General features: G+C 40.1%; 1 protein-coding gene and 1 long non-coding RNA gene across 4 annotated transcripts; one reads left to right on the top strand and one right to left on the bottom strand.

Moving 5' to 3' along the window:
- Positions 1 to 976: 976 nt before the first annotated feature.
- Positions 977 to 16,774, bottom strand: LOC117548732. 2 transcript variants are annotated; one of them, XR_004569364.1, is made up of 4 exons: positions 16,705 to 16,774; positions 3,244 to 3,304; positions 2,339 to 2,571; positions 977 to 1,041 (listed from the first exon to the last, which is right to left on the bottom strand). It is a non-coding gene; the product is annotated as an uncharacterized LOC117548732 (long non-coding RNA). The 2 variants fall into 2 exon arrangements; XR_004569363.1 differs by lacking the exon at positions 16,705 to 16,774 and having other exon boundaries at positions 3,244 to 12,987.
- Positions 16,775 to 18,002: 1,228 nt separating this feature from the next.
- LOC117548651 (keratin-associated protein 5-4-like) lies at positions 18,003 to 20,397 on the top strand. Of its 2 annotated transcripts, XR_004569356.1 has the most exons (4): positions 18,003 to 18,221; positions 19,076 to 19,185; positions 19,880 to 20,155; positions 20,244 to 20,397. XR_004569356.1 is itself a non-coding variant. In XM_034220037.1 (3 exons), the coding sequence occupies exons 1-3, from the start codon at positions 18,176 to 18,178 to the stop codon at positions 20,276 to 20,278; spliced, it is 357 nt and encodes a 118-aa protein (XP_034075928.1). In that variant the 5' UTR covers positions 18,031 to 18,175; the 3' UTR covers positions 20,279 to 20,325. The 2 variants fall into 2 exon arrangements, 1 of the variants encoding a protein (XP_034075928.1); XM_034220037.1 differs by lacking the exon at positions 19,076 to 19,185 and having other exon boundaries at positions 18,031 to 18,221; positions 20,244 to 20,325.
- The last annotated feature ends 1,325 nt before the right edge of the window (positions 20,398 to 21,722 follow it).

Here is a 21,722-nt window from a genome sequence, read left to right as displayed (position 1 = left end):
CCACTCTGATCACTTTGTGTGTGGCTCTCAAACATCAAGTCCTTAACCAGATGCCTACTCAAAACGTGTGCCAGATTTGCAAACACAAAATAGGAGTAGCCAGCAAGAAATGCAGGCAATGTGGTGCCAACCAACCCTACAAGGAGAAACTAACCAAACAAAAGGAAAAGGTTGCACAGGAGTGGAAGGCCATGCAGCAAAAAAAAACAGTGTTAACAAAGTTTATGACTCAACAAATCTACTGCTCAACAAATGGAAACTTCTTGAGCGGCATCCCATCTTCCTTCTTGCCAAGAGAGGCACAAATGGTTTTGCGGCCGATTGCCTCTGTCCATGGCAAATTGAGACAGAAGATGGTAAAAATGCACTCTTAACCATAAAGAGGATTTACGAAAGCCTTCTTAACGTGACTTTGGCAGTTGAACCAGCAACCAGAGTGGGGGAGATTCCACCACTAGACATTGAGGGTCCTTCAGCCACACAGGCAGAAAAGGCTGCGGACCCAGGATCAGATTCCTTGTCTGTACCTCTCCTTACCACCAAGACTGACTGAGTTCACTGACACTGAGTTCACTCTCATCCTCACTCCTGTGTCCTCCGGCCTGACTCCAGCTCTGTCCTCCGGCCTGACTCCTCATGTCTCCTCCGGCCTGACTCCTGCTGCGGTGTCCTCCGGCCTGACTCCTCCTGTGACCTCCGGCCTGACTCCTCCTGTGACCTCCGGCCTGACTCCTCCTGTGACCTCCGGCCTGACTCCAGCTCTGTCCTCCGGCCTGACTCCAGCTCTGTCCTCCGGCCTGACTGCTGCTGTGTCCTCAGGCCTGACTCCAGCTCTGTCCTCCGGCCTGACTCCAGCTCTGTCCTCCGGCCTGACTCCTCCGGCTCGAAGGACCATGAAGAATATTGTGTGGTGAGGGTGGTTGGTTCAGGGATAAACAACGCAATGGATTTAAAGATGTGCACATGGAGGCAGGAGTTCCAGATCATTCTTTTTATTGTAACTTGTTGATTCTTGTTATTCCTAATTGTTGTCTGGTTGATCTGGAAAGAAAACACATCTTAATCAGCTCAAACATAATATTCATGCTTCAAATTATAATCCAGCAAAGCAGTTCTCTTTTTACATAATTACAGTGGGGGAAAAAAGTATTTAGTCAGCCACCAATTGTGCAAGTTCTCCCACTTAAAATGATGAGAGAGGCCTGTAATTTTCATACCTCAACTATGAGAGATAAAATGAGAAGAAAAAAAAAAAATCCAGAAAATCACATTGTCTGATTTTTAAAGAATTTATTTGCAAATTATGGTGGAAAATAAGTATTTGGTCAATAACAAAAGTTCATCTCAATACTTTGTTATATACCCTTTGTTGGCAATGACAGAGGTCAAACGTTTTCTGTAAGTCTTCACAAGGTTTTCACACACTGTTGCTGGTATTTTGGCCCATTCCTCCATGCAGATCTCCTCTAGCTCTCTAGCAAACTTCAGACGGGCCTGGACATGTACTGGCTTAAGCAGGGGGACACGTCTGGCACTGCAGGATTTGAGTCCCTGGTGGCGTAGTGTGTTACTGATGGTAGCCTTTGTTACTTTGGTCCCAGCTCTCTGCAGGTCATTGACTAGGTCCCCCGTGTGGTTCTGGGATTTTTGCTCACCGTTCTTGTGATCATTTTGACCCCACGGGGTGAGATCTTGCGTGGAGCCCCAGATCGAGGGAGATTATCAGTGGTCTTGTATGTCTTCCATTTTCTAATAATTGCTCCCACAGTTGATTTCTTCACACCAAGCTTACCTATTGCAGATTCAGTCTTCCCAGCCTGGTGCAAGTCGACAATTTTGTTTCTGGTGTCCTTTGACAGCTCTTTGGTCTTGGCCATAGTGGAGTTTGGAGTGTGACTGTTTGAGGTTGTGGACAGGTGTCTTTTATACTGATAACGAGTTCAAACAGGTGCCATTAATACAGTTAACAAGTGGAGGACAGAAGAGGCTCTTAAAGAATAAGTTACAGGTCTGTGAGAGCCAGAAATCTTGTTTGTTTGTAGGTGACCAAATACTTATTTTACCGAGGAATTTACCAATTCATTCATTACAAATCCTACAATGTGATTTCCTGGATTCTTTACCCCCATTCTGTCTCTCATAGTTGAAGTGTACCTAGGATGAAAATTACAGGCCTCTCATCTTTTTAAGAACTTGCACAATTGGTGGCCGACTAAATACTTTTTTGCCCCACTGTATATGTAATAAATAAGGTAACTAAATGCAATCTAAACAGTACAGAAAATAGGGAGATAAACTACTCAAGCTGCTATACAATACAAAGAAAAGGAAAACTTACTGATCATTTCCTCAGACAAACAATTGGTGCTCAGGAGTTGCATGAGGCCAGCCAGCTTCTTTGTTCATGGGGGAAAGGATGTGCCACAGGTGAGCTGGCTGCCTTTATTGATTAGGCTCCGCCCTTCCAGGGTGGCAGGAGGAGGGAGCAGGTAGAGGGAGGTTGGAGTGGGAGACGGATTTTCCACATAATGTGTTCGATCAAAGCATTCATCTTCATACAGTAATTCCAGTCTAAATGACAACCAAAAATATTGACAGAAAAAAGAGAAATTTAAAATATAAATGGCATCTTTCAACACATATCACTGTAGATTTTGATCGTCTAAATGATTAGAAACTCTTTAGAGACACTGGCCAACAAACAAAACAGTGTGAGATTCTTTAGAAAACTTCAATGTCATGTTCAGCCTTGAACAACCTTGGACCGCATTTTTTAACCGCACAAGTCTCTCTCTTAACAAGTGACTTTTCGTTTAAAGAACGCAGAAAACAAGTTAATGTGGTATTAGCCTTATTCTTTTGTCAATCAGGTTTAATTTCCGATATAATATTTAATTGTGTTGTTATTTGTTCTGCTCATGGTACGCAAAACCCAATGTACAATAATTGCCAACAAACATGTCTCTACAAACACACCATTGAGCGAAAAGGAGCAGGGAGAAGAAAAACATCTTATATGAACTTCCCCTTTCTAAAAAAAAGAAATAGAAATAGATGGTCTGTCCTTCATATTTCTTTTTCACAGCCAAACATATTCACAGCCAAACATAACAGTATCTTAGGATACAAAGAGAAACACAAAAAATACTTATTTCCCACTTGACGGTTAACGGAAAGAAACAAAACAACAACAAAAACAACACAAAAACATCACATGTATAAGGAAAAGTGCAACACCCTCACCTGAGTCCTACTGGAGAAGAAGGTGGAAAGCGGCGCATAATAATAATAATAACAATGGGACCTGCAAATAAAGAACAGACATCACATCAAAGACATCAACAATATTTACCAATGCAGGACCAGAGTGCATAGACGTATTCACATTCTGCTTCATATAGTCCCATTTGTATACAATTTCTTTAACTGAAAAAATACATATACTATTCTTTAGATCCTTCTGTTGAGAATTCCACAATGTTACACCAACCACCGAAATACACATTTGCTTTAGAATATTCCTTGCATAAGGATGCTTAAAATTTAATTTCCTTCTGTGGTCTTCCTTGTCTGATCCAAAAACAAATGACTGTTATAAATATACTGGTAACATTCTGCTTTTTGCCCTGTGCATTACTAATAATGTCTGTAACTCAACTATGTCTTTGAATTTTCAAGAGTCCTGACTTAAAAGACAGTCGGTTGGTGTGTTCTCTTGAATCAGCTTTATGAATTATTCGTACTGCTCTTTTCTGTAATATTGACAATGGCTTTATGTTGGTCATATACGTGTTGCCCCAAACTTCTATACAATAAATAAAAAATGGCAAAATGAGTGAACAGTATAACATTCTCAATGCCTTGTAATCTAGCAAATACTTTGCCTTGTTTAGAGCAGAAATATTCCTAGACACTTTTAACATGTGCTATTTGTGATTTCCATGTCAGATTATCATCCAGTGTCACAAATGGAAATCGAAATTCAGAAACCCTTTCAATAAAAACTCCATCAATGGACAGTAAAATGTTTTCATCTTTTTTGTCTATTAGCAAAAACCATAAACTTAGTTTTATTCAAATTTAGGGTTAACTTATTTTCATCAAACCATCTTTTAAGTTTGACCATTTCATGTCCAATACACTTTGCTAAAATGTTTAAATCATCTCCTGAACAAAGAAAATTGGTGTCGTCTGCAAACAACACACATTGCAATAATGTTGACGTTTCACATATGTCATTGATGTACAAAATAAAAGTTTAGGCCCTAAAACCGAGCCCTGTGGGACACCACATTCTATGTTCATACACTCCGATGTACTACCAGCAAATTGTACATATTGTTCTCTGTTATCTAAATAACTTTTAAACCAATCTAGAACTACTCCTCTCACACCATATCTATGTAATTTCGAAATTAATAGGTTATGGTCTGTCAAATGCGTTTTTTTAGTCAATAAATACACCTATTGTGTATTTCTTTCTTTCTATAGCTGTTGTAATTTATTCTGTTATTTTCATTAAAGCTAAAGCTATAGATATATTGAAGTGGTGAGAAAACAAAACTTGTTATATAATATGCTTTTATGTGACATTCACTTGGTGGTTCTAGGACTTGGATAGACCAATCTTTTTTCACTCATATGTAATTATCTGAGTCATTAGAGATTTGATCCTTTTGACATTAGGAACTTTGAATGTTTAAACATTTTCTAACAAGCAGTTTCTCAATTGGTAGTTAATGGTAGCATCATAACTAAATAAACACTCATGTTGGTCAGGGAGATGCACCATGGCTTTTTGAAAGCTGTTCCATTTTCATCAGCTTGCCTGATTTGAAATGGCTTGATTGAAATGTGTTTCATTTGAGATTGGCCCATGCTTCACTTATGCATGCAGGCATGATAGTGCAAAGTTGCCATGGATTACCAGCCTTTGCCAATCAAATGTGGTCATACCAACAGCAAATGTTTAAAAAAGTCCAGCCCAGCTATTTGCTTCAGCTTTGTTCTTCATTCTTTTATGTACTCCTGTGTAGACGCTGCAGCCATTTGTCACACATGTTGCTATTATTGTTTTTCCAATATGAGTCTGCTCTCCTCAGAAAAGAATGTGTTCCCTAACAATTTCCAGCACACATACACACACACTCTCTCTCACTCTCTCTCTCTCACACACACACACAAATAGATACAATACACATGTTGCTGGATCCGTATACCATCTCGCCGAGAAAATCAGATTTCTCCACAGTAACAGATCATCTCACAGCTCTTTCCTTGAGACAGAGGTAAACTCCAACTGCAAATTGAAACATGAAATATACAACCACGCTGCCGCCACAAGATGCATAGCTGTGTCTCAGCAAAGACATCAAATGGTAATATCACATTCTATGCCGCACTCTTAGATCTGTTTTACCCTCACAACAAAATAGTATTTGCATGTATTTGTGCATCTTCTAGGCTTAGGAGGATTCCACCATACATTTCTAAATACATAATTGTAGACAATATTACATGAACTCTACAGCACATCAAATGCCTCCTGTAAAGCTATCTCAGTTTATGTTTAAAAGAAACAATGGTGGGTGGGTCTCAGAATGTTAATAATATCAGAATGTTATATGGTTATCACCCAAGGGACAACTCACTTAGGAATATTGCCTTGAATCAGTGGCATAATTGGTCTCCTCCAGTCTCACTTTGATGTAAATAACATTAGCAATTTTCCAGTCATTTTGCATTGATCTTTCACTGCAGTATTCTGCCCCAAGAAGCAGCAGGAAATTGAATGTCTTAAACTGGAGATGTGAAGGGTGCATTTCATTCAAGTTGTCTGAGAAACTGCACACCCTGAAAGATGCAATATTATTGGGATTGATTCTGTGCTTTGCTACAGGCAATTTCTGTCCACTATACAGAAATGAGAACATGAAATGGTATACATACACATTCACTGACATTACATTTAATGGCCATTGCAGAATCAAAGAGTGACATTATGACTTCTCATTTTGCTATACAATGCCACTCCAGGGCCAAGTCTTTATCAGACTGTTTGCTTTCAACATAATTCCTTTCATAAATCCAGCTTGCTTCGTGACAATTTGACATTTGTTTAGTGAATGTTGTGTCCTATTTTATGTTTGGAACTATTGCTCCTTCCTGTGTTACTCCCCGTGACCTTCACCACACTGATTCCTCAATTTATTATTTCTACTCTACTCTCCAAATCCTTGTTTAGAATGAATAGCTTGCAATAGAAAACACGGCTATTGTATTTTTGTTTATCTGTCCTTCCTCTCGTTTAGTTGGCTCCATCTTAGCAGCTGATAGTGTGACAGCTGCACACGCCACAGCATATTAAGAACCTACTTTCATTACATATGGTCATTTTGAGATGTAGAATGAGTGCAATTGTAGTTAACAGCACCACATAAATAGCGAAACAATCAATGACATTGCGCTGCAGAGTTATGAGTTTTCTCTGAAAATAAATCTAATCAACAAATCAACAATTATGACTGCTTTGTTCCCTTGCTTATGGAAAGCAATTCATAAATCACAAGACAGTGTCGATCCCTTTAAACAAAGGGAGGTAAACATGTGAATAGGAGGCAGAATGATAAAACAGCATATCCCTGGTAAGTTTTAGATCACTGGCTGATAAAGGTCATCTGTGTCATCTTCATATGCAGCTGTTGGAAGGTAATTAAAGCAGCCATTTACATGCAGAGCAAAATAATTGTTCCACTTCTCAACTCTGCCTTTTGGCTGATATCAACATACTGCAAAATCCTTGAGCCCATACACCTCGCCATGGTATATCATGGCATTATAAAATACCCAGGGCACACTAAAGATTAGGAGGGATGAATAGAGATATAGAAGCCAGAGGTTTTAGCATGCAAAATTCTTCCCTGTAGCCCTCACTCTGCCATTAGTCTCCTGATTATATAATACTGTTGCAACATACCTATTCAACGCAACATCTAAACATAAGAATCCCTATATTAGCTTTAATAATATTTTAAAAGACCATGTGGAGCTGGTGCTCTTTTCCAGGTTTCTATTACAGCTTGGCATTGCTGCAACTACCAGGAAGCTGGTTTTAAAAAATAATGATTTCCAAAACCAACACTCATATATTCACAGCAAGCATGGGCAGAATTGTGCAATGAAAACAGCATGTTTGACCCATCTGTGTCGATCCCACAGAGATGAAACTATTGTGTTCTCGGTCTACATACATTAGCTCCATTTCCAAAACAGTGAATTATGGGGCAAAATGCTTGTAACCAGATCAATTGGTTTGAATTATCACATTGTACAGATGGCATTGTAACATACTAGCGGGCTAAACTTAAGCCAATTTAAATGCCCAAGTAGCTTAGCATTGACAGATTGATTTATGTGGTTTTGGCCTGTAGTGTAATGTAAATGAATGTGGTGCTGGAGAGCTCCCATGAGGGTTGTGCATTGTTTAGGCTGTCTCGAAAGCACAAGACAAGGTGTATACAAACATTAGCATTCAGACCAAACGCTCTGCACCCTCTCCTTCTTATTATCAACACAATCACAGTGTAAATGAGATGACTATAAAATAAGGAGTGACTCATCTCTCTCAGACTGCATGGCAAGTTAGAGCATATGTCATTATGTTAAGTTGCATCAACTGTGCAGTGTCAGTTAGAAACATTTGCTCTCAAAGTGACTGACATCGATCACTATTTCGATATGAACAAAAAGATAATGTAGCATACAGCTGTGACACACTAACAATTGGTTAGACTGAGTAATGACAGCGATGATTCTCACAAATGTCTTGCAAGAGCTTTTCAGCTGACTGTCATTAAGAAATGATTCCCAATAGAGAGAAATTAAAACATTAGCAACATGATCCTGTCCTGTAAATGAGGCTTGAAAGACTGCTCCCTTCCTCTTTCCTAAAGTAATTGGCCGTAGGAGATTAGATGACCCATTAACAGTTTATTGAAAGTATTTGTTAGATTTGCCATAAAATGACATATTGATTTTCATAAAGCAACAATAAAGTGGGCAGTAAAGCACATCCAACCATAACCCAGTTATAAAAGCATAAACGCTGAGGAGATTTGATGGAGTTCTTCAGGCTAAGGGTTTATATTCTTGATGGAAAAAAATATATTTTCAGTATGCAGCCCACGTCTTACACTGTTCAACACCTGACTGTTAAAGCCACACAAGGTTAACAAAGCAAGACATCATTTTCATTAGAGAAGCCACTTGAGCTAATCATCGAGAGCTTTTGTGAAGTGATTATATCAAAAACATAATTAGTGTCCTTGTGACGTCAAGACATTTTGTTAAAAACAGGACAGCTGCAGTTACTTCAGTAGGCATGGACTTATGATGGAGGTCATTTGTGTCATTAGGAGTATGGAGCCAAACATTTTATCTCGGCACTCAATATGGCTGCTTCACAAATTTGATAGAGTGCCAAAACGCAATCATGTCCTTTAAGTCTATTAAACATTAACCACTGAGCAGGCTTGTGGTTGCCTTTTTGACGACAGTCTTGGAATGAATAACACATGTTCAGGTTCATTTATATTTTCCCCCTCAGGCAATAAGAGAGGGAAGTTAGATATAACTTCCTGTTGATGCAACAGCCTACATCTGACATAATACAGTCAGGCTCCAAAACTCCAGGAAGAATGCCTGCAGGCTTTAACAGACTCAATAGCCTACAATTGAGCCTTTATCTATTCCCAAACTCACTGTCTTTATGTTTCATCTTGGGGTTTTCTACTGTCGAGGGATCATAGTCAAACACATCAGAAACCGCTTCATCATTTCATGTTCGTGGTTCTTATATTTTATACGCACACAGTACAACACTACCCATAAGGAAAACTCCATTAAAAGAGACTGTTGTGCCTCAGCTGATGCCATCCCCAAGTGATTATGCTAAGATCAAGTGATGATTGAGTAAAATCAAGTGTAGCAATTTATGTAAGACTATTATCACAAAAGGATAAAGACTCCATAGAAGAGACAGATCTGTAGAATGTGTGCTGTGTGATTGACGTTTGCTGGATAGATTCTGATCTGGACCTGCTGTCCTGCTCTTACAGGTTTTTATTGGTTTAACTCTGTTGTTTCTGACTCAATACTGGCTGCCAGAATAAAATAATGATACCTCATCTCATAAATCTTGGCATAAAGAAACACCCAGGGAAGTCTTCAGGTTGATATACTTCCATTATCTCAATGCGAGAGATTTGGTCTATTTTAGGTAGGTTAAGATGTGTCTTGTGACCTAACAATATCTTGATCTTGAGAGAGCATCAGACAGAAGGAGATGATCTGCGTCAATGAAGGCTCTCCTACGCTCGTCCTGTCATCCCCAAAAAACAATCCTTGCAGCAACAACTTTCAGTAGCAAAGAACTGTAGACCAATGCCATCTAGCCTTCTCCTGGGGCTCTTTCCATCAAGCCAAGACGTGTCTGACTAGCGTTGGCAGGGGATTGTCCCCAACCTCTGATGTTTTATTTGCACACTGGATGTGGGGGAATCATGATGAAGGTAGGTAGAGTGCAAGCAACTGGCAGACTAATGGAGTCAGATGTGGACTTAGTTTTGATGTGAATGTGTGCCGCAAGGCCATGCACTGACTGTCCTCTGTGGTTCTGTGTCACCTCAACACAGTTCACTCAGAGTGGATGTGACTGCGTATACTGCCACGGCCAGAAAAACTCTCTTTGCTTTTTATCACCTGTCTAATCTTCCAGCCACCCCAGCATGCCTTCTAAGCAAAGGTGAGAAGGGCAGCTTCCCACTATGACGTGGCCTTTCAGGGCATTCATGTCCTGTTCACAATTTTTTACTTAGGGGAAATTACCGTCTTTTTAAGAAGTGCTATGTACGAATAGAACCAGTAAACGTGGGTTGTGTCAGCCATCTTCTTGGTCTGATGAAAAGGCTCTTTCATTTCCTGAAGGTAGTGAGATGGCAGCATCTCTTCTGAATAAATGCATTACTGGACCAATTTCACTCTGGATGTGGAAGGAACTTTTACGCATAGAGAATAGCTTGTTAAGTAATAGTTTTTTACTTGCAAATCAGAAAACCAACTAATTATTCTTTGCATGATGGTACTCTTGTGCTTTTCAGTTGTTTACATTTTTGTTTCATATACAGACCCACTGACATGCTTTCCAGCGCTTCTTGTGATTTCCGAACAGCATTTATTTTTTGCCCTGCTGTTCAGCTATAGTCTGAATTGATGTTTTGTAAACCTATCATGACTATAATTTCTGCTAAAGTGTGGTGTCCCAGCAATCGCTGAGAATCAATGTATACAGTCTTACTTTCTCAAGGAATGGGACCATGTTATCAACCCTAAAGTGACAGTGGTGAATAGAAAGTTGGAAAGCTCCTGAACTGGGACTTGACTGTATATCTTGCATTGTAGTCCACCCATCAAGTCCTTTCAGGTCGAGGGAAGTTCACCTCATTGCCTTTGGATATCAACCACACATGTTTATTCTCAGTAGGATCTATATTAATTACCCTTTCATATTATAGATCAATATACACTATTTTATTCAATGTGAAACACAAACCTAAAATGAATGTTCTGTTCACCTATAATACCCAAACTGCTGTGATATTGCCTTATTCAATACAAATTAGCTTTCCCAATCACATACCTTTTTTTTAATCCTGGACCAGCTCATGTTTCATTTATTCGTCAGTCCTCTCTACCTCTCTGTTATTCCAATTTCCTGTTTCCCCCGTCTCCAATTTTCTTTCACATTCTCTATTTCAAATGTCAAGTAGCAGCTGCCAGTGCCTTGCCATTGCAGTTTGTGCTCATAAATCTGGGCTAATTCTCCACCTCTCTTCCATGGTGTATAAATCTTGTCACTCTCAAGAGCACTGGTCCTTTTGATGAATGGGCTAGAGAAAGTGCTGGATGCTAAGCAAGCTTCAGTAGTGTGCATAGTTTGCACAAACAGGGAGAGTGAGATGTTAAAGTTAGCAGTAGCATGTATTTTATAAACTGATTAGATTTTTCTGCTTCTAATGTAGAAACAATACATTTACACTGCTCAAATGAAATGGAAAGGATTACAGACCGAGATGCTGGTATTGTTTTCAGCTTGTGTGTCATCATGATGCTCCTGGAGACCCTTCTGTAGCAGGAACTAAAATAGAGGCCTTTTTTGAGAAATGTGCCCGTCTGTCTGTGTCCATCCGTCCGCCCACGGACACGTTTTGTCGCCATAACAATGAAGGTAGAGAAAATGAGTCTGTTCAGTACAAGGTAGCCAAAGGACCATTGCCTAACCCAGTTATCTCATAACTTTATGGCTCTAGCCCAGTGCTTCTCAAAGTGTGGTCCGCGGACCACTGGTGGTCCGTGAGCGCCCCCTAGTGGTCCGTGAGTATATTGGTAACATTTCACATTTGAAATAAATGAATAAATGTAAGTTTTCCGCACTCTCGCGGGAATATCTCCGCAATGGAGCGAGCTTAAGTTTCACTTTCGATTGCATAATAGTAACATCCAAAGCCGTGTGCAAAGGTTGAGGTTTGACTAAGCACGACACTGGCTTGTCTAATCGCCATAACAACATCAGTCAGAGATAGTTTGGTAGGAAGACTAGTTCGTTGCCACACAAGCGCCACCGCTGGGTGTTTTGTTTAATGAGAGGGAATGAGCCTTTATTGGCTGCTAATCACAAACAGTTGTTATGCATTGCTTGATTAATACCATCTGCTTGAGTAGGCTCAATTGATCTCCATGTCAACACACATTACCAAGTCAGCTTGACCACTTGCTGGGAAGCCAATCATAATCGATCTTCTCGCCTAACCGTGAGCAAGAAAGAGACAGACACCCTGCCAGCATGTCAAGTGCCAGAAACAACAGACATTTTGATGACACGCTCCTTCAGCACACTCTGGGCATTTGTCCATCACTTTGAACAGTAAATGAAAGTGCCAGAGATGACATCAGTCATTATGAAAAGCCTGCCACAGCACTGATACTTTGCAGGTGATACTTTGCAGGTGATGATGGAAATGCTGTAGTTGGTCTCTAGTTTGCAAACAGAGGTAGATGTTGCTGTCTGAGCTGATACATCTCTGTCTGAAGCATTGGATGTCAGAACACTCCCTAGTCAAATGTTACTAAATTCTCTAATCAACAACCGCAAGATGAGATCTGAAAATGATGATGTTGCATCAGGGGTTTCTTCTCAGAAATACAGTATAATAATGTGTGAATTTACCTTGCAATGTGTTACAAATCATAACATCAAGATTGATATGTGTTACCGTGGTGTGTGAGGAGAGTAACGTACTAAAGTGAATGGGACAACAAAGATAGATGTGACTCAGATGATATAAATTGATGCCCTCTGGACACAGACACCTCTGTGGACCCAGTGGGCCAGTCTTAATCAGGATAGCCAAACAGAATGGGCCATTTCATTTTTTCAGTGGTGCTAGAGTCGCCACTGGCCCAAAGGTCCTACACAGCTCCAGATGGCCTGGGTGTCCTTGACTGGTAGGAGCATAAAAGTTAAAGAAACAGCCCTCTGGAGAAGTTGCCCATTCAAATCTCTAGACAGGCTGAAGGTCCGCGTGGTGAATGAGAGTATGCCTCAACTAATTCCAAAAGTTAACATTTAGACCCCATTTACTCGGGAGCGCAAACGCAAATGGACCGAATTCGTTATCAAAAAAGTATTCCGTTCACACGCATTCAGCTCATTTAACGTGTCCGTTCACACAAGACCACTGGAAAGGCTGTAGTACATATGCCGGGCCTGTAAGTGGCGCTGTACTTCCGCACGAGACCTCTCGTAAGCGCTGAAGACACTGTAGTACATATGCCGGACCTGTAAGTGGCGCTGTACTTCTGCCACAAAATACACCAAAAGCAGCGAAGAAGACCCTCGAGCATGATTGCCATGGTTGCCCTTCTGTTTATGCCCCGCGGTAGATTTAGCAACATGTAGTTCATGTAATTCTCCATGTCCACTTGTTTCTGATGGTTGTGGTAGAGGAGCTGTAGATTTTGCACTAACATCTATAGCATGGTCAGTAGCAGTAGCACTAGCAGTAGCTACTGACAGTAGCTACTGACCATGCTACAGCAGTGAGCAGCAGAGGTGGGGCTATGGCTTCATCGTTATCAGGAAATGATCATATAGGGCGTACACACTGAGCCGTTTGGCCCCCCAGAGCGTTCCGTTTGCAGATCTATCCACCTTGGTACCCGTTATCGATTGCGGGGTCCGTTTCCACGGTTCCGTTACGGCTATAGGCCTACGCGAGAGAAAAGTAGCAGATACAACCCGTTTCGTTCTCGTGTAAACACCGCTTTAGTAAGGCAGTACAGTTAAACTAACCCTGCCCTGATAGCTGCAGTGGCTAAATAAAGCCCAGAGAGGTTCCTCTGTGTGAAGGTGAACAGTGTTTAACATTGTGTTGATATTCAAACAATGGTGTCATGCGGTTAGTGGCCTTCTGAAGCTGTACTTAGGCAGAGTGGAGCTTTAAGCTAAATGTTAACATGCTGAGCGAATATAATGTTTTCCATGTTCCACTTATTAGTCCTAACCTTATAGAGGTAGATGTTATTATAACCATAACAAGGAAGATAACCTTAAAAAAGGGATTTAGTTACTATGGATATCTGAACAAAATTGAATGGCAGTCCATGCATCGCATTACTTCTTAGAATAACAACATTAAATTCACACAAGGTGTTTAACTGATACCTACCAAGGCCTCTCCCTGCTAACATCTTTCCCCCCTCGTTTTCCCCCTGTCATCTCGGAATGTGACATGCTACCTGCCAATTAGATCTTGCTTTCTATCAAGTTGATAGGAGTGATGTAGGGATTCAGGTGGTGAAGCAGAGCCCTTGGGCGATGGCTCGGGTAAAATATGAGTTTCTTGCCAATCCTGATGAAATGCTGGAGTCGCCCGCTATGCTGCATGCCCTCCTTGCCGTCGTATATCACCCAGCTCTGCCATATCCTCTCCGACAGGTTCAGTAAATCTCTCGCTGTTTTTACTTTTTAAACTGTTACTCATTGCTTATCTTGAGTCATCATCCCAAGGCAGGCTGTAGAAGAACATTGTGGACATCATGCCTGCTGCTGTTAAGCCAAGTGATGTAACTTTAATTACAACTATCCAATGCGATATTTCTTGTGATACCTCTTTGGATGATAGAGCATAGCAAAATATTCATTCAGAATGCTTTCATACATATTACAAATGTATGTTAATTGCTTGTGCTGGCATGAAATTACATGTAACTGACAGCAGGAAGTGCAAGCTTTAAGTAATAAAACAAAACCCTCTCATAAAAAAAAATTCAGCAACATACCACTTTTATTTAAACTAGTCTCCCTCTCTGTGTACTACACTACAGTATGTCCATGCATTCAAATGTGTCGACAAGTTCACTCAAATCCCCAAGGCACAGTGTATGTTTGCGTGTATGCGAGAAAAAAGGAGGTATCAGCAGCATTAATCTAATTATCCTGACACTAAGTGAAGTGCACAAAGGGATTATGGAGGTTAAGTACTGCATTCCATTAGTGGTCTGACACTTATCACCCCAATCAATTCATTATCTATAATTATCCCCGATATCAGTGGAAAAGACCAACAAATTCTGCTGGAGTATAAGAACCCCCCCGAAACTGTGTGGTACTTTCAGTGTGTTGAATATAAAATGCTTGAATCCATGAAATAGCCTCATTTCCACACTCGCAACAATTCACTTCCCCGGGATGCACAGCAGCAGGGGAGGCTGGGTGGGGATTAAGCTGAATTGTCACTAGGGTTTGTATCAGATGATCCGGGTATGAGAGTCAGAGTGAGTGGGAGGTGAAAAAAAATGCAAGTCGCCCTCAGGTGCAGAGGGGTCTACTTAGCACATGAATAACGGAATGGAATAGCTGGTGATTTATTCTACAGGAAACACAAGGTTTTGACAGAATGTTTTCAGACGGCCAGTGTTTGTAGGTGGCTGTGTGTTTTAACTAGGGCCGGGACTTTAACGCGTTAATTAAGATTAATTAATTACACAACAATTAACGCGTTAAAAAAATTAACGCATTTTAATCGCACTTATTTTTGCACCGCGGAACGTTTCTCACTGGATGAGTTTCAGGCGTACCGATTATACTGGAGCACCAACTAACGTTCATGACTTCAGACAACAACAAACCACAGTGAACAACAGTGGGAAATGTTTTAAAAAACGGACCGATGGAAGCGTCGATAAGAGCACGGTTGTGTGCAAATTATGCAAAAAGGAATTCGCATATCACCGCAGCACATCAAGCCTCAAGTATCACCTCAATGCAAAACATATAGCAGCTAGCGTGGACGTTAGCCTCTTTTATCGCGTTCACACCAAAAAGAGCCGGTACTAAAATTAGTTCATGAGAACCTTTTTACCCCCACGAAAGTCCCTGCTAGAGAGCAGAGAGCTGCTAGAGAGCAGGGACTTTCGTACGGCTCTCTTGTGAGAAAAGAGCTATATTTCTGATTGGCTGGGCGGATTGCAAACCACGCCCCGTAAAACTCCCAAAAAGTTTTGTGAAGCCGCCATTTTATTATCCTCGCATTAGCATTATTAGCATTAGCCCAGCGCAGAAACGCAGAGAGACTAACTTATGGCAACACAAAATAAAACATGGGAGCGGTGGAGATGAGGAGGTGTCGGCGTTCTGGCGATTTACTCGGAAGGCTGCTGGGACTCCCAGCAGCTTCTACTGAAGCCAGTCCCCAACTCCGGGGACTTCCGGCCGGGGACTTTGGGCGGCAGTATACGCCGTGAAGTGGTTTGCGGCCTGCCAGTAAACCCAAAGCAGAAGAAGAAGAAGTGACGTCAGTGGCTTAATTTGACTAATCCACCCCCAGGTTCAAAGAGTTCTCATGAACTAAATTCTCATGAACCTTTGTGGGAAAAGTACTGCGGTGTGAATGCGCCTAATGGTATACTAAAATCCATGTGAAAAAAATTGCTTCTCACTGTTCTTAGGTCAAATATTTATATGTGATTAAAAATGCGATTAATTTCGATTAATTAATTACAAAGCCTCTAATTAATTAGATTAATTTTTTTAATCGAGTCCCGGCCCTAGTTTTAACACTTCTGTAGCCTACATTGCTTTACGCTCGAGTGCACATTAGTGTCTGGATGCAGCCCTCTGAATACATGCCATAGAATGTTTAAGTGTGAACTCTGTGCTAGTTGCTGGCTGCTGAGCTCATCACAGGTGAGGGTCGTGTGTGAGCTGCTGTCACCTGTCCTCCGTCAGTCCTCCTCCCCTGCTTGTCCCCAAATCTCACAGCTGCTCATGTCATTCATTAATAGATGCCCTAGGGCCAACAAAAGCTCATAACCACATTTTATTACTGTCAATTCACTCTCAGTCGTCAAGGTCAAATCTGCTTCACTGGCGCTCTACTGTCCAGTATTTTTGTTATAGAGAGCAAGTAGGAATGTGTGTTTGACTGAAAAACAGGAGGCTTGTGAAAAAGAGAAAGAGACAGAATGATAGAGAAGGAAGTGTCGTAGCAGCTTTCAAATCAGCTGTGGTCTAGGGAGAATAATCAGTAAGGTAACAAACGTACAGCAACACAATATTCGTATTAAAAGCAATAAGGAACTTTATACTTGCAAGTATGACGTCTCACCAGAGAGCACGTACTGTTCTGAGTAAAACAGGCTCTCTTTATAAGAGGACATCAAAGCAGATGTACATTACAACATCATTCTGGGAGGCCAGCTGATACCCCCTCTGGCACTGTATGCAAAACCATCACACCCTACAAGACAGTGGGATATACAGATAATCCCTTATCGTAAATTCCTTCCCCTCATCCTTCCTGTAGTGTCATAAAACCCCCTTGCAAAAACATCTGTTGATCACTCACACACATTCAAAGGTCACTCCAGGGATTTGACCTAATCAGTCAAACCGTTGACATGACATTTTCAGAATACAGCAGTTTACATTTCATTAGGTTTACACTGTATTAAGCTTTAGTACCATACTTTCCATCACAGAAGTAAGGAAGGGAAATTATAAAATGTCAGGAGAGCTGTCATGTGAACAGATGTAGTCTGTTCTCTGTCCTTGATTAACCGTGATGAGTATAGCTCCTGTGAGAATACAATATGTAAGTAAAAATATAAAGGCAATCTGTTTCCTTGGTAGTTTTTAATCGCTGGACCATTGTTTATTTTATGGAAGGAAGTTATCGGTTTTTAAAGACAGTTGAACACTTAATAAAATGAAATGTCAAATCTGCCACAAACTGAAGTTATTCTGAGTTTGATAAATCAACTTCAAAATAATATCTTGTACGATCCATTCTGCATTGTACTAAAGACATTACAATAGAACGTGTAACGTGGAGGTGTTTAATACGTTTAAATGATTTAAGGGATTTAAAGGTTTATTTGTCAGCTGTGACATGCTCCTGGGGCTTGGGAAAATACTTGTTTTAAAAGAGAAATATGGGTACAGATGCAATAAACAAACATATCAAATGTTATGTGTAAAATGTCATAAATTCAAGGCCGACGATACAATAAAATGTCCACAAACAACAAAAACACAATGTGCATTCATACTGTATGGGTAGCATTGCTGACTGTATTCTTCCACATTGCTTTTTCTATTTTAGTGCTTTATGTATTTGTGTAGCACTGGCCTACATCTACTTGGCTGTTTTTTATTGACATGCCTCAAACAAATGGCTCAGAGAAAAAATGGGTAAATCCACACAAGAAATATAATTCACATTTACTTTAAGAATGTCTACTGAAGTTAACAGAAAACCGGCAATCGAGTGTAGATCAGCAAGCATTTCATAAGTGTTATGTGTGCTATTGAGGTATTGGAGGAAAAAAACAAAGGGGAATATAGGGTGGAGCTGTAAGAAGGGTGGGACACTGGGCCTCTGGCCTGAGGGCAAGGCACAGCATAATCAGCTGATGGCCCTCCCATAACAGCCTATTGACTACTGAGGTTGCCTTCAAGACAGTGCGCAGGGCGTCACACATCAATGTGATTGGCTTCAGACTGTTGATGTAATGATGATCATGTAAGATCAGTTTGACATTGAGCTATCTGTTATATATGCTCTGGGAAAGTCAGGATTCTTCTTCCAACTGCAGTGTGCAAAGTGAGTACTCTTTCATTTGTATGTCAGCCTTTATTTGATGTGTAAAAACAGGACCATTACAATAACTCTGCACATTGTTTTATCTATAAAATGTACTTTTGAGTACAAACAAAAAGCAATTTATTGTTTCAAACATCTGGTATACTACTGCTATCTTTATTTATGTATTTGTGAACTTTGTTTTGTATTGAGTTTTAGAATGAAAAAGAACAGACATAAAACAAAATGGGTCTTCAAAATCACATATAAAATGGTTAAAAGACTGCAAAGCTTTAAAGGTTGTACTATTTTTTGGGGAAACCGTTACACAGAGCCAGTATCAAATGTTCTATACACTATATGTTCTATACAAAATGTGTCCCTGTTTGAGTACTTGGCTATGTTTCAATAGTGAGAGGTGAGTAAGGGTTAGTGCACACAGATGTCCAGGGAAGGGAACAACAGATAGGTAACACCGAGCAACCTTTCATTGGCCTAAATTAAACTCTGATGTGAAGGGGTATGTTGCAAGCCTCAGATAAAAACAAGCCTCAGATAATACAGATGAAAGAGGTACACACAAGTAGGAAAACTGAGTAATTTCAAATTCAAATCCCGTCCTGTATTAAGAGAAGCCAGTTAATCCAATGATCAGCAAATGTATCCATTAAGTTTCAAAGAAGAGTCAACATTTCCATACTACAAGTTTAATTGTCAAGCCCTATTCACTGTATTGTTGTTTGGCGTTCTAAAATCTTCCTTTTTCAAATGGTGCGAGCAGTGTTTGGAGAACATTCTTTGAGTACAAATATTGCTAAGAGATAATGAATCACCTCTTAGACAATGATTGACCTTATCTCTGCTAATCCACCCAGGAATATGGGTGAAATTACATCACTACTGCATTCTCTAAAACAGAGATTCAGAGGGATCATTGCCCAGCACTTTCTCTGAATGAGGAGTTCCCCTAATAGTGATTGAAGAGGTAAGTTGTGTTGGCAGCTCTTATCCAAATGTTTCCATCTTTCCAAACGTATTTGGCCTTTCCATATAAATCCAGAAATCATAATTTTCCTCTCATTATTAAGTTGTTATATTCTGTTCAGAAACTTGGGTGTTTGGTAGCAATGTTGTCATAATGAAATCAGTGTTTACTCATTCATGTTGCATTGCTCATTATCCTTGCTTACCACTGTCTCTATCCTGAAGGCCCCGTGACAAGTAGTCCTGAAACATACTTCTGTGGTGTTCTGAGAATTTTGATTTTGTGTTAACAGAGAATAACTCGGAAGTGGCATTTGAGGTTAAAGATTTTTTTGAAGGGTAGAATTGCTGTTCAGGCTGACTTCATTCCTTGTCTTATGCATGTTGGAGATGACGGAGCAGGCTGGAGTAAAGGCCTCAGGGATCAAACTATGACATCAAGCATTTTATCTAAAGACAAACTGTTCACAGAGACATCCGCAAATACTGCAAGAACTTTGAACTCAATTTGAGCTAGCAGGAAACTTGTACAATTCTGACAGGCTGACAGTCAATTATAAGCATCTTCTCCACAGAGTTTCTTTTTTGTATATACAGCCGCAATTCCAATTCTAGACTTGAAAAGGAGTCAATCTTTCCAGACAGTGATTTCTTCCAATAACTCGTCTCCCCTTGTCTGTGTGTATTTTTAACAGGCAGACCCATGGGGTTAAAGTCTTGCAAACCTTGCAACTCCTGCCTGCAAAGTAAGGAGGACTGCAGAGCGGCTGATGGCTGCTCATGTGTGTGTGACCACTGGAGATATTGCTCTGAACACTGCTGTGACATCTGCTGCCAGATGTGTGTGGACGTGTGCTCTGGCTTATGTTCAGGAGACTGCAGCTACACCTTCTGTACTCTCTGCCTCGGCATGGCACAGAACTGTATCTCCTTTTTTACCACCCAAAAAACTGAATCATCAGAGTCACAACGTAAGTGTCCAATCAAAAACATAGCTTATATTCTGATGATCTATTTCAGCTAAACAAATGTTAACCTAAATGTTTTTATCTGCTTTAGAGGCTATGATGGATCCAGTACAGCGTGCCTTTTGAACATGATGGACCAGTGACCAAACCAAAAATTTGGATTGATTTGAAAACACAATGCAAGTAAATTCAGCTACATAGCATTTGTTTATACAATTAAAAAAATAAAGGTTGATGACATGGTGTAGGGTTTTGTTGCAACTGAGTATTTTTCATGAAAAAGGAGATTTTAGTTGCACTGTAACTAAATGAGGTTTTTCATTGAACTATTTAATCCACATTGACCTCTAAAAATCCTGCCAAGCGTACTATGGACTGGATCCAGCCATTGTTATTGTTTGCTTCCAAGTGCATTTCAGTGATAGGCTAAGTGCATTTCAGTGGTAAAGGGATTTCTGATCCCGAGACAGAACCGCATTTAAAGACTAAACCAACCGTTATCATACAAGGGTCAAAACAGGCCTCTGTAGAGCATGTGTGTATTAAAGTATGAATGCATGTGTGAATGTGTCCGGAGGCTAATTGTAAAGCTCTTTGTCCCATAGGGTTGAAAGGCACTATATAAATCAACCCTGTCTCCTAAAAATTACGTTCCCACAGAACTAAACTGCATTCTGAATTACGTTTAGCTAGAAACTTATTTACTCCCACGTTACGTTCGTTATGAACGTATCTTAAATACGTTTATTTTCTACATATCTTTGCCATTTATTGTCTTGCTTATAATAATGATAATAGTGATTTATAAATATCATTTTAGAGCACACCTTTGAAATCGACAATCGGGCTCGATATATGGTTAAATTAAAATCAGTAGGCGAGGCTGTCATTTCGCCAGCTGTTACTCTCATGAGCGAGGCAGAAAATAATAGTTTTAACATGACAAAAAGCTGCTGTGTCGTTTATTGCACCTCACACATTAAAACAAATCCAGAGTTACGTGTTTCTGTACTTCCTCTAAGAAGAAAGGACAGTAAAAGAAGATATCTGTGGCTTCAGTCTTGATCGCCGTTCAAATGACAGCGTTGGTTTCCCCAAAAGTGGGCGGGGCTGTAAAGTGACGTAGATTTTTACTATCATCTATTATTCAAAACCATTCTATTTATTCTAACGTAAATTACATGCCAGTGTTTTATCTTTTTATTTATTTGTTTTTATTTTAAATCGTATAATGTCGGACTTTTTTTGTCGTCTGTGAGGAAAATAAATGGGGTTTAGAGCCTCAAAATACTGAAATCTGTATTTTTTTAATCTTTTCCTTCTAATTTGTTATTCTTTTCTAAATAACACACTGTTTTTTACTCAACAATAACACACAATTATCCTTGTTTTTATTTATTCGTTTAATTCTATAATCTTGGGCTTTTTAGCATGCTTTTTAGCCGTAAATAAAGTCACCAGAAACAGACGGGACATTTCGAGATTTAGGATGGCCGAAGACACTACACTACCCATAATCCCCAGCTATCGTTTGGGACTACAGTCCCGTTGACAAACCCCGTGATGTTGG

The sequence above is a fragment of the Gymnodraco acuticeps genome, unplaced genomic scaffold (assembly GCF_902827175.1).
Source record: "Gymnodraco acuticeps unplaced genomic scaffold, fGymAcu1.1, whole genome shotgun sequence".
Lineage (NCBI taxonomy): Eukaryota > Metazoa > Chordata > Actinopteri > Perciformes > Bathydraconidae > Gymnodraco > Gymnodraco acuticeps.
This window is presented reverse-complemented; position numbering and strand designations above follow the sequence as displayed.